At 41.0% G+C, this 14327-nt stretch overlaps 1 protein-coding gene across 1 annotated transcript in view; it reads left to right on the top strand.

The window, feature by feature from the left end:
* TRPA1 (transient receptor potential cation channel subfamily A member 1) overlaps nucleotides 1–14327 on the top strand; it is a 336909-nt gene that overhangs the window by 250305 nt on the left and 72277 nt on the right. Inside the window, exon 21 of the mRNA XM_053715123.1 lies at nucleotides 3217–3392. Within this exon, the coding sequence (XP_053571098.1) occupies nucleotides 3217–3392 (176 nt within the window). The remainder of the gene's footprint in view (nucleotides 1–3216; nucleotides 3393–14327) is intronic.

Raw genomic sequence — 14327 nt, 5'->3', positions numbered from 1 at the left:
TTTCTTTCATTATACAGATATAGTGTACAGTTTTAAAACATTTTCCTATTTACTTTAATAATGACATTTATTTTCTTCTATGTGTGTCCTTTGTTGAAGAGCATATCTAGGTAGGTCAGGAGTGTACATGTCCAGAGCACTATGTGAAAGTAGTTTTGCAAAAGTGCATTTTATAATGTTATAGATTGTGAAGACACAGTAGCCATCTAGGGCTCAATTTATCAAGCTCCGAATGGAGCTTGATGCCCCGTGATTCCGGCGAGTCTAAAGACCGCTGCTTCATAACCTGTCCGTCTGCTCTGAGGCGGTGGTCAGAAATCAACCCAATCTAATACGATTGGGTTGACACCCCCTGCTAGCAGCCGATCTGCAGGGGGCGGCATTCGGCGGTCTGCAGGGGGCGGCATTACACCAGCAGTTCACAAGAACTGCTGGTGCAATGATAAATGCCAACAGCGTACGCTGTCGGCATTTATCGATGTGCAGCGGACAAGAAACACTACATCGTATCATGTCCGCTTGCCAGGGCCGGTGCTAGACTATTTTGCGCCCTAGGCAAAACCAGCTACTTGCCCCCCCACCCCACACCAAAAAAAAAAAACTCCCCTGCATATGAAAAGACCCAATATACAAACAGAAGCAGTCTGAAGTCTGTATACATCAGTATGCATCTAAAACTTTGGGGCTTGGTTAGGAGCCTGAAAATCAGGATACTGTTATTTAAAAATAAGCAAAACTATACATTTTTACAAAAACATACCAAGATGGGCAATATAAATGGATCATCTACAAAACATTTATGCAAAGAAAAATCTAGTGTATAATGTCCTTTAACATAATGATTAATCATGTGGAGTAAATAAATATTTGTATACATGGTTTTGTTCAAGCTTGTATTGGACAATAACAATCTATATACTGTACATAAAGAGGCAAATATATAGAGAGGGATCTATGCATAACCTTATATATAAGCCACCATTGCCTGCCTAATTACACAATTTCATACAGTTACCCTAATTACACATTGTCATACAGAGGGGGGAGAGAGACAGATGGGGAGAGAGAGACAGGGGGGGGGATACAGAGAGGAGAGAGAGAGACAGAGAGGAGAGAGAGAGACAGAGAGGAGAGAGAGAGACAAAGATGAAAGAGAGAGACAGAGATGAAAGAGAGAGACAGAGGAGAGAGAGAGAGAGAGAGAGAGAGAGAAGAGGCACAGAGAGGAGAGAGAGGAGATACAGAGACAGAGAGGGGGGAAGAGAGAGAGACAGAGAGGGGGGAAGAGAGATAGAGATACAGAGAGGGGGGAAGAGAGAGAGAGACAGAGAGGGGGAAAGAGAGAGAGACAGAGACAGAGAGGGGGAAAGAGAGAGACAGAGAGGGGGAAAAGAGAGAGACAGAGAGGGGGAAGAGAGAGAGAGAGGGAGAAGAGAGAGAGAGAGAGGGAGAAGAGAGAGAAAGACAGAGAGACAAATAGAGACAGAGAGAGAGAGAAGACAGAGGGGGGGAGAGACAGACAGTAGGGGGGGGAGAGAGACAGACAGAGGTGGGAGAGAGAGAGGGGGAAGAGAGAAAGACAGAGGTTAGGTGCTGCATCATCTTGATGCAGCTGTGACACACATGTCTGATCATGATGGCTGCATACATCCATCCCAAGAAATCTATAAGAGTGAGTGAGTACAAAAAGCTAAATCACATACAACACTGGTGAACTAGATGTTTTTAATCACCAGATACACCATGTAACCACTGGCACCACAAGCCTAGCCTCGCTGATTATTACCTCAGCTGAGCTAGCTGCTTCCCTCTAAGATCCCTCTCACTCTTCCTGTGCGCGCAGATGCTGCTGGGAATCTGGGTGGGTGGGAGGAAGCAAGCGATGAGTGTCAGAGAGTGCAGAGCGGGAGATTGCAGCATCATCATCTGAGGCCCGCCCCAGCCCTGTTAAGTATTCATCATACCCCCTGACCCCGGCTGGATCAATCACTCACCCATCATTAGCAGCAGCCAGCCAGCACCTGTCAGTCTCTACAACATACAATGACCGTAAGACTTAAGTTGATGCTCAGTCTCATGGACTGACTGTCCCTGACTGCTCAGTCACTCATGGGCGCACTGTCCTAATAGGTGGTGTGGTGGCCCATTTTACACTAAAGCAGAGAAGCCCAAGGGGCTAGGAGTCCCTCAGAGATGCAGCAGCAAAATTAAGCTTTTTTGGGGAACCAGGTCGTGGCCGGCTGCACCCTAGGCGACAGTGCACCCTAGGCGGCTGCATAGATTGCCTAGTGGGAGCCCCGGCCCTGCAGCTTGCACATTAATACATTGACCCCCTAGTGTTTATAAGTCTATAACAATATTAAAAGCTTTGTTCCAAAACTACTGCTATAGTATATAGTGCTCACATCTGAACCTACCTAGGTATGCTATTAAACAAAGGATACAAAGTGAACAAAGTACATTTTATAATGTGAGGTTAATTAGAAACATCTGTAGTTTCATTTCCCTTAAGATTATCAAATGTTCTGGTTTATTAAAGTGATATAAAATAGTCTGTTTCATTGTTGTAATAAAAAACATCAGTGGCTTATACTTAATAAAAATCATTGAAATATTCATCATTTTAAAAGGTTTTTACCTTTATATTTTTTGTTTTAAATTAATTTGTGCAGTGTTTATTATTTCCTGTCATGTTCCTACAAGTTTGCTGGGGTCTCTGCAGGAAGGCATAGTCAGTTTGATGTCATAAACATTCTAGAGTAAATGAGCTGGTTTACTGTTAAGTGAAAGCTTGAGAGACAGGAAGTCAGGTTCTGCCCATGCTCAGAAAAGGCAGAATTGTAGGGTGTTTTCACAATCTGTCTCTTTTTATCTTTAACATATATATATTTTTTAATAAGGAAGCACTGCTTCATATCCCTTTAAGTCACATTCTGTTGCCCTGAAAAATTATGACATCCTTACCCGATTTTGCACCAGAAAGCCTCATTTGAATACATATTATCTAAAGATTATTATAAGTTTGAAAAAGAAAATGAACAGAGGAAAATTGTTAAACATTACACTTTAAATAATGTATTATCTTTTGGAACAATGGTAATATGATATGATAACGTGATCTAATACAGGCATAGTTAAGTTATTAAATATAATTTCAGATATATAATTCAGTGATTTGTATTATATGTTTCTAATTTTAAAATTTTGTGGTTTTAGAAATTTTTGTATCTATTGGATTACAGCAATTTATTAGACTGGGCGATATATATTTCAAGTATTATTTTTGTGTCATCATCATGCAAAACGCCAATTGCTATGACAAAATTTCAATGGCAGTTTGGATCAGGTGCAGTGTTCTTATCCTGGGTTAACTTTTTGATTTATCTTCAAAGGTAAGTGCTATTAGACTGCATTTATGTAAGTTTCAATAGAGACAATAAGTAATGTGCTCCTTAAAGGGATACTAAATTCAAATTTTTTTCTTTAATGATTCAGATAGAACATGCAATTTTAAGCAACTTTCTAATGTACTCCTATTATCAATTTTTCTTTGTTCTCTTGGTATCTTTATTTGAATGTAAGCTTAGGAGCAAGGACTATTTTTGGTTCAGCACCTGGGTAGCAAATGTAAGCAAGGTAAAGACCCCCCTTTTTTTAGTTGTTTTAGTTTTACATGTTTTTAAGAGTGTGCACTCTATATTGTTATCCTATATGAATTGTGATTTTATGATTGTATTTTTAGAAGATAAAATAACTTGTTTTAAATACTGCCTTTTTTAACAAATAGGTTTTAAACAGGTTTTAAAAGAACCAATTAAATACGGTTGTAAACGTTGAATTTAGCAAGTATTGATTGTGTCAATTATTCCATATTTACCTTTAGCTGATATTTATTAGCGCTCACTCTATAAGGTTTTTTAGCACCTGGGTAGCACTTGCTGATTGGTGGCTACATTTAGACATCAACCAGAAAGCGCTACCCAGGTGCTGAACCAAAAATGCGCAGGCTCCTAAGCTTTACATTCCTGCTTTTCAAATAAAGATAGCAAGAGAACGAAGATACATTTATAATAGGAGTTAATTAGAAAGTTGCTTAAAATTGCATGGTCTATCTGAATCATGAAAGAAAAAAAATGTGTTTAGTATCCCTTTAATCTATGTAACTTTTGGCTTTAATTTACAGAGCTGGCATTTTGTAACACATTTAGAGCTAGATGACAAGTGGATCGCTATAGATAGCACATGGGGCATTATGTATGCTCGGTCTTGTACTAAGACAAAGGCACAATTTACTATTACAAGTGGAGGGTTACACTTTTTATCCAGGGCATCTTAACATGGCTGAAATGCACACTAATTTTAATGGATAGTGCAGGGAATGCTATTAAAAGTTTTGGGTAAAGTTTTGAACTTGAGCACAATCCAGAAGAATGCTGTAAAGCTTACTGCTTTTGGAGACCTGAAGTAAATTATTATAATTAATAGTACAGCACAGAACTAGGTGAAGAACTGCAATACTTGTGAACCATCAGCTTAGCACTCAAGCAATATCCAACGTTAGCCTGCTCCCTTAGAAGTGTATTATGTGAGGGATTTAGTGCACATGCGCTATCCAACATGCAGATGTTAGTGTGCCCTAGGCTATCGCTTAAGCATTAAAAAATAACCTCCACTTGTTTTCAAGCCGAAATTGTTTTTTTTACTATTAAAAAAGTAACTGTGGTATGTGGAACAGTTAAAGGGACTCTGTACTGTAATATTTTTTTTATGTGTTCCCAGTAACTTGTTATGCCAGCTGCATGGAGTTATTCTTGTATTTGAAATAACAATTTTACGGCTAGATTACGAGTCTTGCGTTAGCCTTAAAAAGCAGCGTTAATGGGTCCTAACACTGCTTTTTAACTCCCGCTGGTATTACGAGTCAGGCAGGAAAGGGTGTACCGCTCACTTTTTTTCGCGATGTTAGCATACCGCAAATCCCCTTACGTCAATTGCGTATCCTATCTTTTTAATGGGATTTGCCTAACGCCGGTATTACGATCGCTTTTGAAAAGTGAGCGGTACACCCTCTACCTCCAAGACTCCTACCGCATTTTAAAGTCAGTAGTTAAGAGTTTTATGGGCTAACGCCGTAACATAAAGCTCTTAACTAAAGTGCTAAAAAGTACACTAACACCCATAAACTACCTATTAACCCCTAAACCGAGCCCCCCCCCCCACATCGCAAACACTATAATAAAATTATTTAACCCCTAATCTGCCGACCGGACATCGCCGCCACTTTAATAAACTTATTAACCCCTATACCACCGCACTCCCACATCGCAAACACTAGTTAAATTTTATTAACCCCTAATCTGCCGTCCCTAACATCGCCGGCACCTACCTACATTTATTAACCCCTAATCTGCCACCCACAACTAGTGATGTCGAGAATAGTTCGCCGGCGAATAGTTCCCGGCGAACATAGCTTTTTGCATTTGTCGCGGTGGGCGAACATATGCGATGTTCGATCCACCCACTATTCGTCATCTTTGAGTAAACTTTGACCCTGTATCTCACAGTCTGCAGACACATTTCAGCCAATCAGCAGCAGACACTCCCTCCTAGACCCTCCCAGCTCCTGGACAGCAGCCATTTTAGATTCATTCTGATCCTGCATTCTTAGAGAGAGGAGGGATAGTGTAGCTGCTGATGATTTTATAGGGAAATTGATAGCTAGGCTAGCGTATTCAGTGTCCACTACAGTCTTGAAGGACTCATCTGATCTCTACTGTAAGGACAGCACCCCAAAAAGCCCTTTTTAGGGCTAGAACATCAGGTTTGTTTTTTTTTGCCTGTGTAATTTTGACTGTGAAACATCAGTCTGCTAGTGTAATCTAATTGCAGTTGCCTGCCTGCAGTGCCACCACTCATATCTGTTGTAACAGTAGTGTAAATTTAAAAAAAAAAACTTTTTTGACTGTGAAACATCAGTCTGCTAGTGTAATCTAATTGCAGTTGCCTGCCTGCCAGCGTGTGTGCCAGGCCCACTTGCCAACTAGTGCCACCACTCATATCTGTTGTAACAGTAGTGTAATTTTTTTTTTAAAAAAAATTTTTGACTGTGAAACATCAGTCTGCTAGTGTAATCTAATTGCAGTTGCCTGCCTGCCAGCGTGTGTGCCAGGCCCACTTGCCAACTAGTGCCACCACTCATATCTGTTGTAACAGTAGTGTAAATTTAAAAAAAAAAACTTTTTTGACTGTGAAACATCAGTCTGCTAGTGTAATCTAATTGCAGTTGCCTGCCTGCCTGCCAGCGTGTGTGCCAGGCCCACTTGCCAACTAGTGCCACCACTCATATCTGTTGTAACAGTAGTGTAATTTTTTTTTAAAAAAAAACTTTTTTGACTGTGAAACATCAGTCTGCTAGTGTAATCTAATTGCAGTTGCCTGCCTGCCAGCGTGTGTGCCAGGCCCACTTGCCAGCCAACTAGTGCCACCACTCATATCTGTTGTAACAGTAGTGTAAATTTTTTAAAAAAACAACTTTTTTGACTGTGAAACATCAGTCTGCTAGTGTAATCTAATAGCAGTTGCCTGCCTGCCAGCGTGTGTGCCAGGCCCACTTGCCAACTAGTGCCACCACTCATATCTGTTGTAACAGTAGTGTAAATTAAAAAAAAAAACTTTTTTGACTGTGAAACATCAGTCTGCTAGTGTAATCTAATTGCAGTTGCCTGCCTGCCAGCGTGTGTGCCAGGCCCACTTGCCAATTGACAACTAGTGCCACCACTCATATCTGTTGCAACATTAGTGTAAATTTAAAAAACAACAACTTTTTTGACTGTGAAACATCAGTCTGCTAGTGTAATCTAATTGCAGTTGCCTGCCTGCCAGCGTGTGTGCCAGGCCCACTTGCCAGCCAACTAGTGCCACCACTCATATCTGCTGTAACAGTAGTGTAAATTTAAAAAAAAAAAAAACTTTTTTGACTGTGAAACATCAGTCTGCTAGTGTAATCTAATAGCAGTTGCCTGCCTGCCAGCGTGTGTGCCAGGCCCACTTGCCAACTAGTGCCACCACTCATATCTGTTGTAACAGTAGTGTAAATTTTGTAAAAAAAAACTTTTTTGACTGTGAAACATCAGTCTGCTAGTGTAATCTAATAGCAGTTGCCTGCCTGCCAGCGTGTGTGCCAGGCCAACTTGCCAACTAGTGCCACCACTCATATCTGTTGTAACAGTAGTGTAAATTTTGTAAAAAAAAACTTTTTTGACTGTGAAACATCAGTCTGCTAGTGTAATCTAATTGCAGTTGCCTGCCTGCCAGCGTGTGTGCCAGGCCCACTTGCCAACTAGTGCCACCACTCATATCTGTTGTAACAGTAGTGTACATTTTTTAAAAAAAAAACTTTTTTGACTGTGAAACATCAGTCTGCTAGTGTAATCTAATAGCAGTTGCCTGCCTGCCAGCGTGTGTGCCAGGCCCACTTGCCAACTAGTGCCACCACTCATATCTGTTGTAACAGTAGTGTAAATTTAAAAAAAAAATGTTTTTGACTGTGAAACATCAGTCTGCTAGTGTAATCTAATTGCAGTTGCCTGCCTGCCTGCCAGCGTGTGTGCCAGGCCCACTTGCCAATTGACAACTAGTGCCACCAATCATATCTGTTGTAACATTAGTGTAAATTTAAAAAAAAAAAAACTTTTTTGACTGTGAAACATCAGTCTGCTAGTGTAATCTAATAGCAGTTGCCTGCCTGCCAGCGTGTGTGCCAGGCCCACTTGCCAACTAGTGCCACCACTCATATCTGTTGTAACAGTAGTGTAAATTTAAAAAAAAAAACTTTTTTGACTGTGAAACATCAGTCTGCTAGTGTAATCTAATTGCAGTTGCCTGCCTGCCTGCCAGCGTGTGTGCCAGGCCCACTTGCCAACTAGTGCCACCACTCATATCTGTTGTAACAGTAGTGTAATTTTTTTTTAAAAAAAAACTTTTTTGACTGTGAAACATCAGTCTGCTAGTGTAATCTAATTGCAGTTGCCTGCCTGCCAGCGTGTGTGCCAGGCCCACTTGCCAGCCAACTAGTGCCACCACTCATATCTGTTGTAACAGTAGTGTAAATTTTTAAAAAAAACAACTTTTTTGACTGTGAAACATCAGTCTGCTAGTGTAATCTAATAGCAGTTGCCTGCCTGCCAGCGTGTGTGCCAGGCCCACTTGCCAACTAGTGCCACCACTCATATCTGTTGTAACAGTAGTGTAAATTAAAAAAAAAAACTTTTTTGACTGTGAAACATCAGTCTGCTAGTGTAATCTAATTGCAGTTGCCTGCCTGCCAGCGTGTGTGCCAGGCCCACTTGCCAATTGACAACTAGTGCCACCACTCATATCTGTTGCAACATTAGTGTAAATTTAAAAAACAACAACTTTTTTGACTGTGAAACATCAGTCTGCTAGTGTAATCTAATTGCAGTTGCCTGCCTGCCAGCGTGTGTGCCAGGCCCACTTGCCAGCCAACTAGTGCCACCACTCATATCTGCTGTAACAGTAGTGTAAATTTAAAAAAAAAAAAAACTTTTTTGACTGTGAAACATCAGTCTGCTAGTGTAATCTAATAGCAGTTGCCTGCCTGCCAGCGTGTGTGCCAGGCCCACTTGCCAACTAGTGCCACCACTCATATCTGTTGTAACAGTAGTGTAAATTTTGTAAAAAAAAACTTTTTTGACTGTGAAACATCAGTCTGCTAGTGTAATCTAATAGCAGTTGCCTGCCTGCCAGCGTGTGTGCCAGGCCAACTTGCCAACTAGTGCCACCACTCATATCTGTTGTAACAGTAGTGTAAATTTTGTAAAAAAAAACTTTTTTGACTGTGAAACATCAGTCTGCTAGTGTAATCTAATTGCAGTTGCCTGCCTGCCAGCGTGTGTGCCAGGCCCACTTGCCAACTAGTGCCACCACTCATATCTGTTGTAACAGTAGTGTACATTTTTTAAAAAAAAAACTTTTTTGACTGTGAAACATCAGTCTGCTAGTGTAATCTAATAGCAGTTGCCTGCCTGCCAGCGTGTGTGCCAGGCCCACTTGCCAACTAGTGCCACCACTCATATCTGTTGTAACAGTAGTGTAAATTTAAAAAAAAAATGTTTTTGACTGTGAAACATCAGTCTGCTAGTGTAATCTAATTGCAGTTGCCTGCCTGCCTGCCAGCGTGTGTGCCAGGCCCACTTGCCAATTGACAACTAGTGCCACCAATCATATCTGTTGTAACATTAGTGTAAATTTAAAAAAAAAAACTTTTTTGACTGTGAAACATCAGTCTGCTAGTGTAATCTAATTGCAGTTGCCTGCCTGCCAGCGTGTGTGCCAGGCCCACTTGCCAGCCAACTAGTGCCACCACTCATATCTGTTGTAACAGTAGTGTAAATTTAAAAAAAAAAAAACTTTTTTGACTGTGAAACATCAGTCTGCTAGTGTAATCTAATAGCAGTTGCCTGCCTGCCAGCGTGTGTGCCAGGCCCACTTGCCAACTAGTGCCACCACTCATATCTGTTGTAGCAGTAGTGTAAATTTTGTAAAAAAAAACTTTTTTGACTGTGAAACATCAGTCTGCTAGTGTAATCTAATAGCAGTTGCCTGCCTGCCAGCGTGTGTGCCAGGCCAACTTGCCAACTAGTGCCACCACTCATATCTGTTGTAACAGTAGTGTAAATTTTGTAAAAAAAAACTTTTTTGACTGTGAAACATCAGTCTGCTAGTGTAATCTAATAGCAGTTGCCTGCCTGCCAGCGTATGTTCCAGGCCCACTTGCCAACTAGTGCCACCACTCATATCTGTTGTAACAGTAGTGTAAATGTAAAAAAAAAAAACTTTTTTGACTGTGAAACATCAGTCTGCTAGTGTAATCTAATTGCAGTTGCCTGCCTGCCAGCGTGTGTGCCAGGCCCGCTTGCCAATTGCCAACTAGTGCCACCACTCATATCTGTTGTAACATTAGTGTAAATTTAAAAAAAAAAACTTTTTTCACTGTGAAACATCAGTCTGCTAGTGTAATCTAATTGCAGTTGCCTGCCTGCCAGCTTGTGTGCCAGGCCCACTTGCCAACTAATGCCACCACTCATAGCTGTTGTAACAGTAGTGTAAAAAATTTTTTAAAAAAAAACTTTTTTGACTGTGAAACATCAGTCTGCTAGTGTAATCTAATAGCAGTTGCCTGCCTGCCAGCGTGTGTGCCAGGCCCACTTGCCAACTAGTGCCAACACTCATATCTGTTGTAACAGTAGTGTAAATTTTGTAAAAAAAAACTTTTTTGACTGTGAAACATCAGTCTGCTAGTGTAATCTAATTGCAGTTGCCTGCCTGCCAGCGTGTGTGCCAGGCCCACTTGCCAGCCAACTAGTGCCACCACTCATATCTGTTGTAACAGTAGTGTAAATTTTAAAAAAAAACAACTTTTTTGACTGTGAAACATCAGTCTGCTAGTGTAATCTAATAGCAGTTGCCTGCCTGCCAGCGTGTGTGCCAGGCCCACTTGCCAACTAGTGCCACCACTCATATCTGTTGTAACAGTAGTGTAAATTTAAAAAAAAAACTTTTTTGACTGTGAAACATCAGTCTGCTAGTGTAATCTAATTGCAGTTGCCTGCCTGCCAGCGTGTGTGCCAGGCCCACTTGCCAATTGACAACTAGTGCCACCACTCATATCTGTTGTAACATTAGTGTAAATTTAAAAAAAAAAACTTTTTTGACTGTGAAACATCAGTCTGCTAGTGTAATCTAATTGCAGTTGCCTGCCTGCCAGCGTGTGTGCCAGGCCCACTTGTCAGCCAACTAGTGCCACCACTCATATCTGCTGTAACAGTAGTGTAAATTTAAAAAAAAAAAAACTTTTTTGACTGTGAAACATCAGTCTGCTAGTGTAATCTAATAGCAGTTGCCTGCCTGCCAGCGTGTGTGCCAGGCCCACTTGCCAACTAGTGCCACCACTCATATCTGTTGTAACAGTAGTGTAAATTTTGTAAAAAAAAACTTTTTTGACTGTGAAACATCAGTCTGCTAGTGTAATCTAATTGCAGTTGCCTGCCTGCCAGCGTGTGTGCCAGGCCCACTTGCCAACTAGTGCCACCACTCATATCTGTTGTAACAGTAGTGTAAATTTTGTAAAAAAAAACTTTTTTGACTGTGAAACATCAGTCTGCTAGTGTAATCTAATAGCAGTTGCCTGCCTGCCAGCGTGTGTGCCAGGCCCACTTGCCAACTAGTGCCACCACTCATATCTGTTGTAACAGTAGTGTAAATTTAAAAAAAAAACTTTTTTGACTGTGAAACATCAGTCTGCTAGTGTAATCTAATTGCAGTTGCCTGCCTGCCTGCCAGCGTGTGTGCCAGGCCCACTTGCCAATTGACAACTAGTGCCACCAATCATATCTGTTGTAACATTAGTGTAAATTTAAAAAAAAAAACTTTTTTGACTGTGAAACATCAGTCTGCTAGTGTAATCTAATTGCAGTTGCCTGCCTGCCAGCGTGTGTGCCAGGCCCACTTGCCAGCCAACTAGTGCCACCACTCATATCTGTTGTAACAGTAGTGTAAATTTAAAAAAAAAAAACTTTTTTGACTGTGAAACATCAGTCTGCTAGTGTAATCTAATAGCAGTTGCCTGCCTGCCAGCGTGTGTGCCAGGCCCACTTGCCAACTAGTGCCACCACTCATATCTGTTGTAACAGTAGTGTAAATTTTGTAAAAAAAACCTTTTTTGACTGTGAAACATCAGTCTGCTAGTGTAATCTAATAGCAGTTGCCTGCCTGCCAGCGTGTGTGCCAGGCCAACTTGCCAACTAGTGCCACCACTCATATCTGTTGTAACAGTAGTGTAAATTTTGTAAAAAAAAACTTTTTTGACTGTGAAACATCAGTCTGCTAGTGTAATCTAATAGCAGTTGCCTGCCTGCCAGCGTATGTGCCAGGCCCACTTGCCAACTAGTGCCACCACTCATATCTGTTGTAACAGTAGTGTAAATGTAAAAAAAAAAAACTTTTTTGACTGTGAAACATCAGTCTGCTAGTGTAATCTAATTGCAGTTGCCTGCCTGCCAGCGTGTGTGCCAGGCCCGCTTGCCAATTGCCAACTAGTGCCACCACTCATATCTGTTGTAACATTAGTGTAAATTTAAAAAAAAAAACTTTTTTCACTGTGAAACATCAGTCTGCTAGTGTAATCTAATTGCAGTTGCCTGCCTGCCAGCTTGTGTGCCAGGCCCACTTGCCAACTAATGCCACCACTCATAGCTGTTGTAACAGTAGTGTAAAATTAAAAAAAAAAAAAAACTTTTTTGACTGTGAAACATCAGTCTGCTAGTGTAATCTAATTGCAGTTGCTTGCCTGCCAGCGTGTGTGCCAGGCCCACTTGCCAACTAGTGCCACCACTCATATCTGTTGTAACAGTAGTGTAAATTTTTTAAAAAAAAACTTTTTTGACTGTGAAACATCAGTCTGCTAGTGTAATCTAATAGCAGTTGCCTGCCTGCCAGCGTGTGTGCCAGGCCCACTTGCCAACTAGTGCCACCACTCATATCTGTTGTAACAGTAGTGTAAATTTTAAAAAAAAACTTTTTTGACTGTGAAACATCAGTCTGCTAGTGCCAGGCCCACTTGCCAATTGACAACTAGTGCCACCAATCATATCTGTTGTAACAGTAGTGTAAATTTAAAAAAAAAAAACTTTTTTGACTGTGAAACATCAGTCTGCTAGTGTAATCTAATTGCAGTTGCCTGCCTGCCAGCGTGTGTGCCAGGCCCACTTGCCAGCCAACTAGTGCCACCACTCATATCTGTTGTAACAGTAGTGTAAATTTAAAAAAAAAAAACTTTTTTGACTGTGAAACATCAGTCTGCTAGTGTAATCTAATAGCAGTTGCCTGCCTGCCAGCGTGTGTGCCAGGCCCACTTGCCAACTAGTGCCACCACTCATATCTGTTGTAACAGTAGTGTAAATTTTGTAAAAAAAAACTTTTTTGACTGTGAAACATCAGTCTGCTAGTGTAATCTAATAGCAGTTGCCTGCCTGCCAGCGTGTGTGCCAGGCCAACTTGCCAACTAGTGCCACCACTCATATCTGTTGTAACAGTAGTGTAAATTTTGTAAAAAAAAACTTTTTTGACTGTGAAACATCAGTCTGCTAGTGTAATCTAATAGCAGTTGCCTGCCTGCCAGCGTATGTTCCAGGACCACTTGCCAACTAGTGCCACCACTCATATCTGTTGTAACAGTAGTGTAAATGTAAAAAAAAACAACTTTTTTGACTGTGAAACATCAGTCTGCTAGTGTAATCTAATTGCAGTTGCCTGCCTGCCAGCGTGTGTGCCAGGCCCGCTTGCCAATTGCCAACTAGTGCCACCACTCATATCTGTTGTAACATTAGTGTAAATTTAAAAAAAAAAACTTTTTTCACTGTGAAACATCAGTCTGCTAGTGTAATCTAATTGCAGTTGCCTGCCTGCCAGCTTGTGTGCCAGGCCCACTTGCCAACTAATGCCACCACTCATAGCTGTTGTAACAGTAGTGTAAAAATTTTTTTAAAAAAAAACTTTTTTGACTGTGAAACATCAGTCTGCTAGTGTAATCTAATTGCAGTTGCTTGCCTGCCAGCGTGTGTGCCAGGCCCACTTGCCAACTAGTGCCACCACTCATATCTGTTGTAACAGTAGTGTAAATTTTTTAAAAAAAAACTTTTTTGACTGTGAAACATCAGTCTGCTAGTGTAATCTAATTGCAGTTGCCTGCCTGCCAGCGTGTGTGCCAGGCCCACTTGCCAACTAGTGCCACCACTCATATCTGTTGTAACAGTAGTGTAAATGTAAAAAAAAAAAACTTTTTTGACTGTGAAACATCAGTCTGCTAGTGTAATCTAATAGCAGTTGCCTGCCTGCCAGCGTGTGTGCCAGGCCCACTTGCCAACTAGTGCCAACACTCATATCTGTTGTAACAGTAGTGTAAATTTTGTAAAAAAAAACTTTTTTGACTGTGAAACATCAGTCTGCTAGTGTAATCTAATTGCAGTTGCCTGCCTGCCAGCGTGTGTGCCAGGCCCACTTGCCAGCCAACTAGTGCCACCACTCATATCTGTTGTAACAGTAGTGTAATTTTTTTTAAAAAACAACTTTTTTGACTGTGAAATATCAGTCTGCTAGTGTAATCTAATAGCAGTTGCCTGCCTGCCAGCGTGTGTGCCAGGCCCACTTGCCAACTAGTGCCACCACTCATATCTGTTGTAACAGTCGTGTAAATTTAAAAAAAAAACTTTTTTGACTGTGAAACATCAGTCTGCTAGTGTAATCTAATT

This window comes from Bombina bombina, chromosome 5 (assembly GCF_027579735.1).
Source record: "Bombina bombina isolate aBomBom1 chromosome 5, aBomBom1.pri, whole genome shotgun sequence".
Taxonomy (NCBI): domain Eukaryota; kingdom Metazoa; phylum Chordata; class Amphibia; order Anura; family Bombinatoridae; genus Bombina; species Bombina bombina.
The sequence above is the reverse complement of the archived record's forward strand: the minus strand, read 5'-3'. Positions and strand labels throughout refer to the sequence as shown.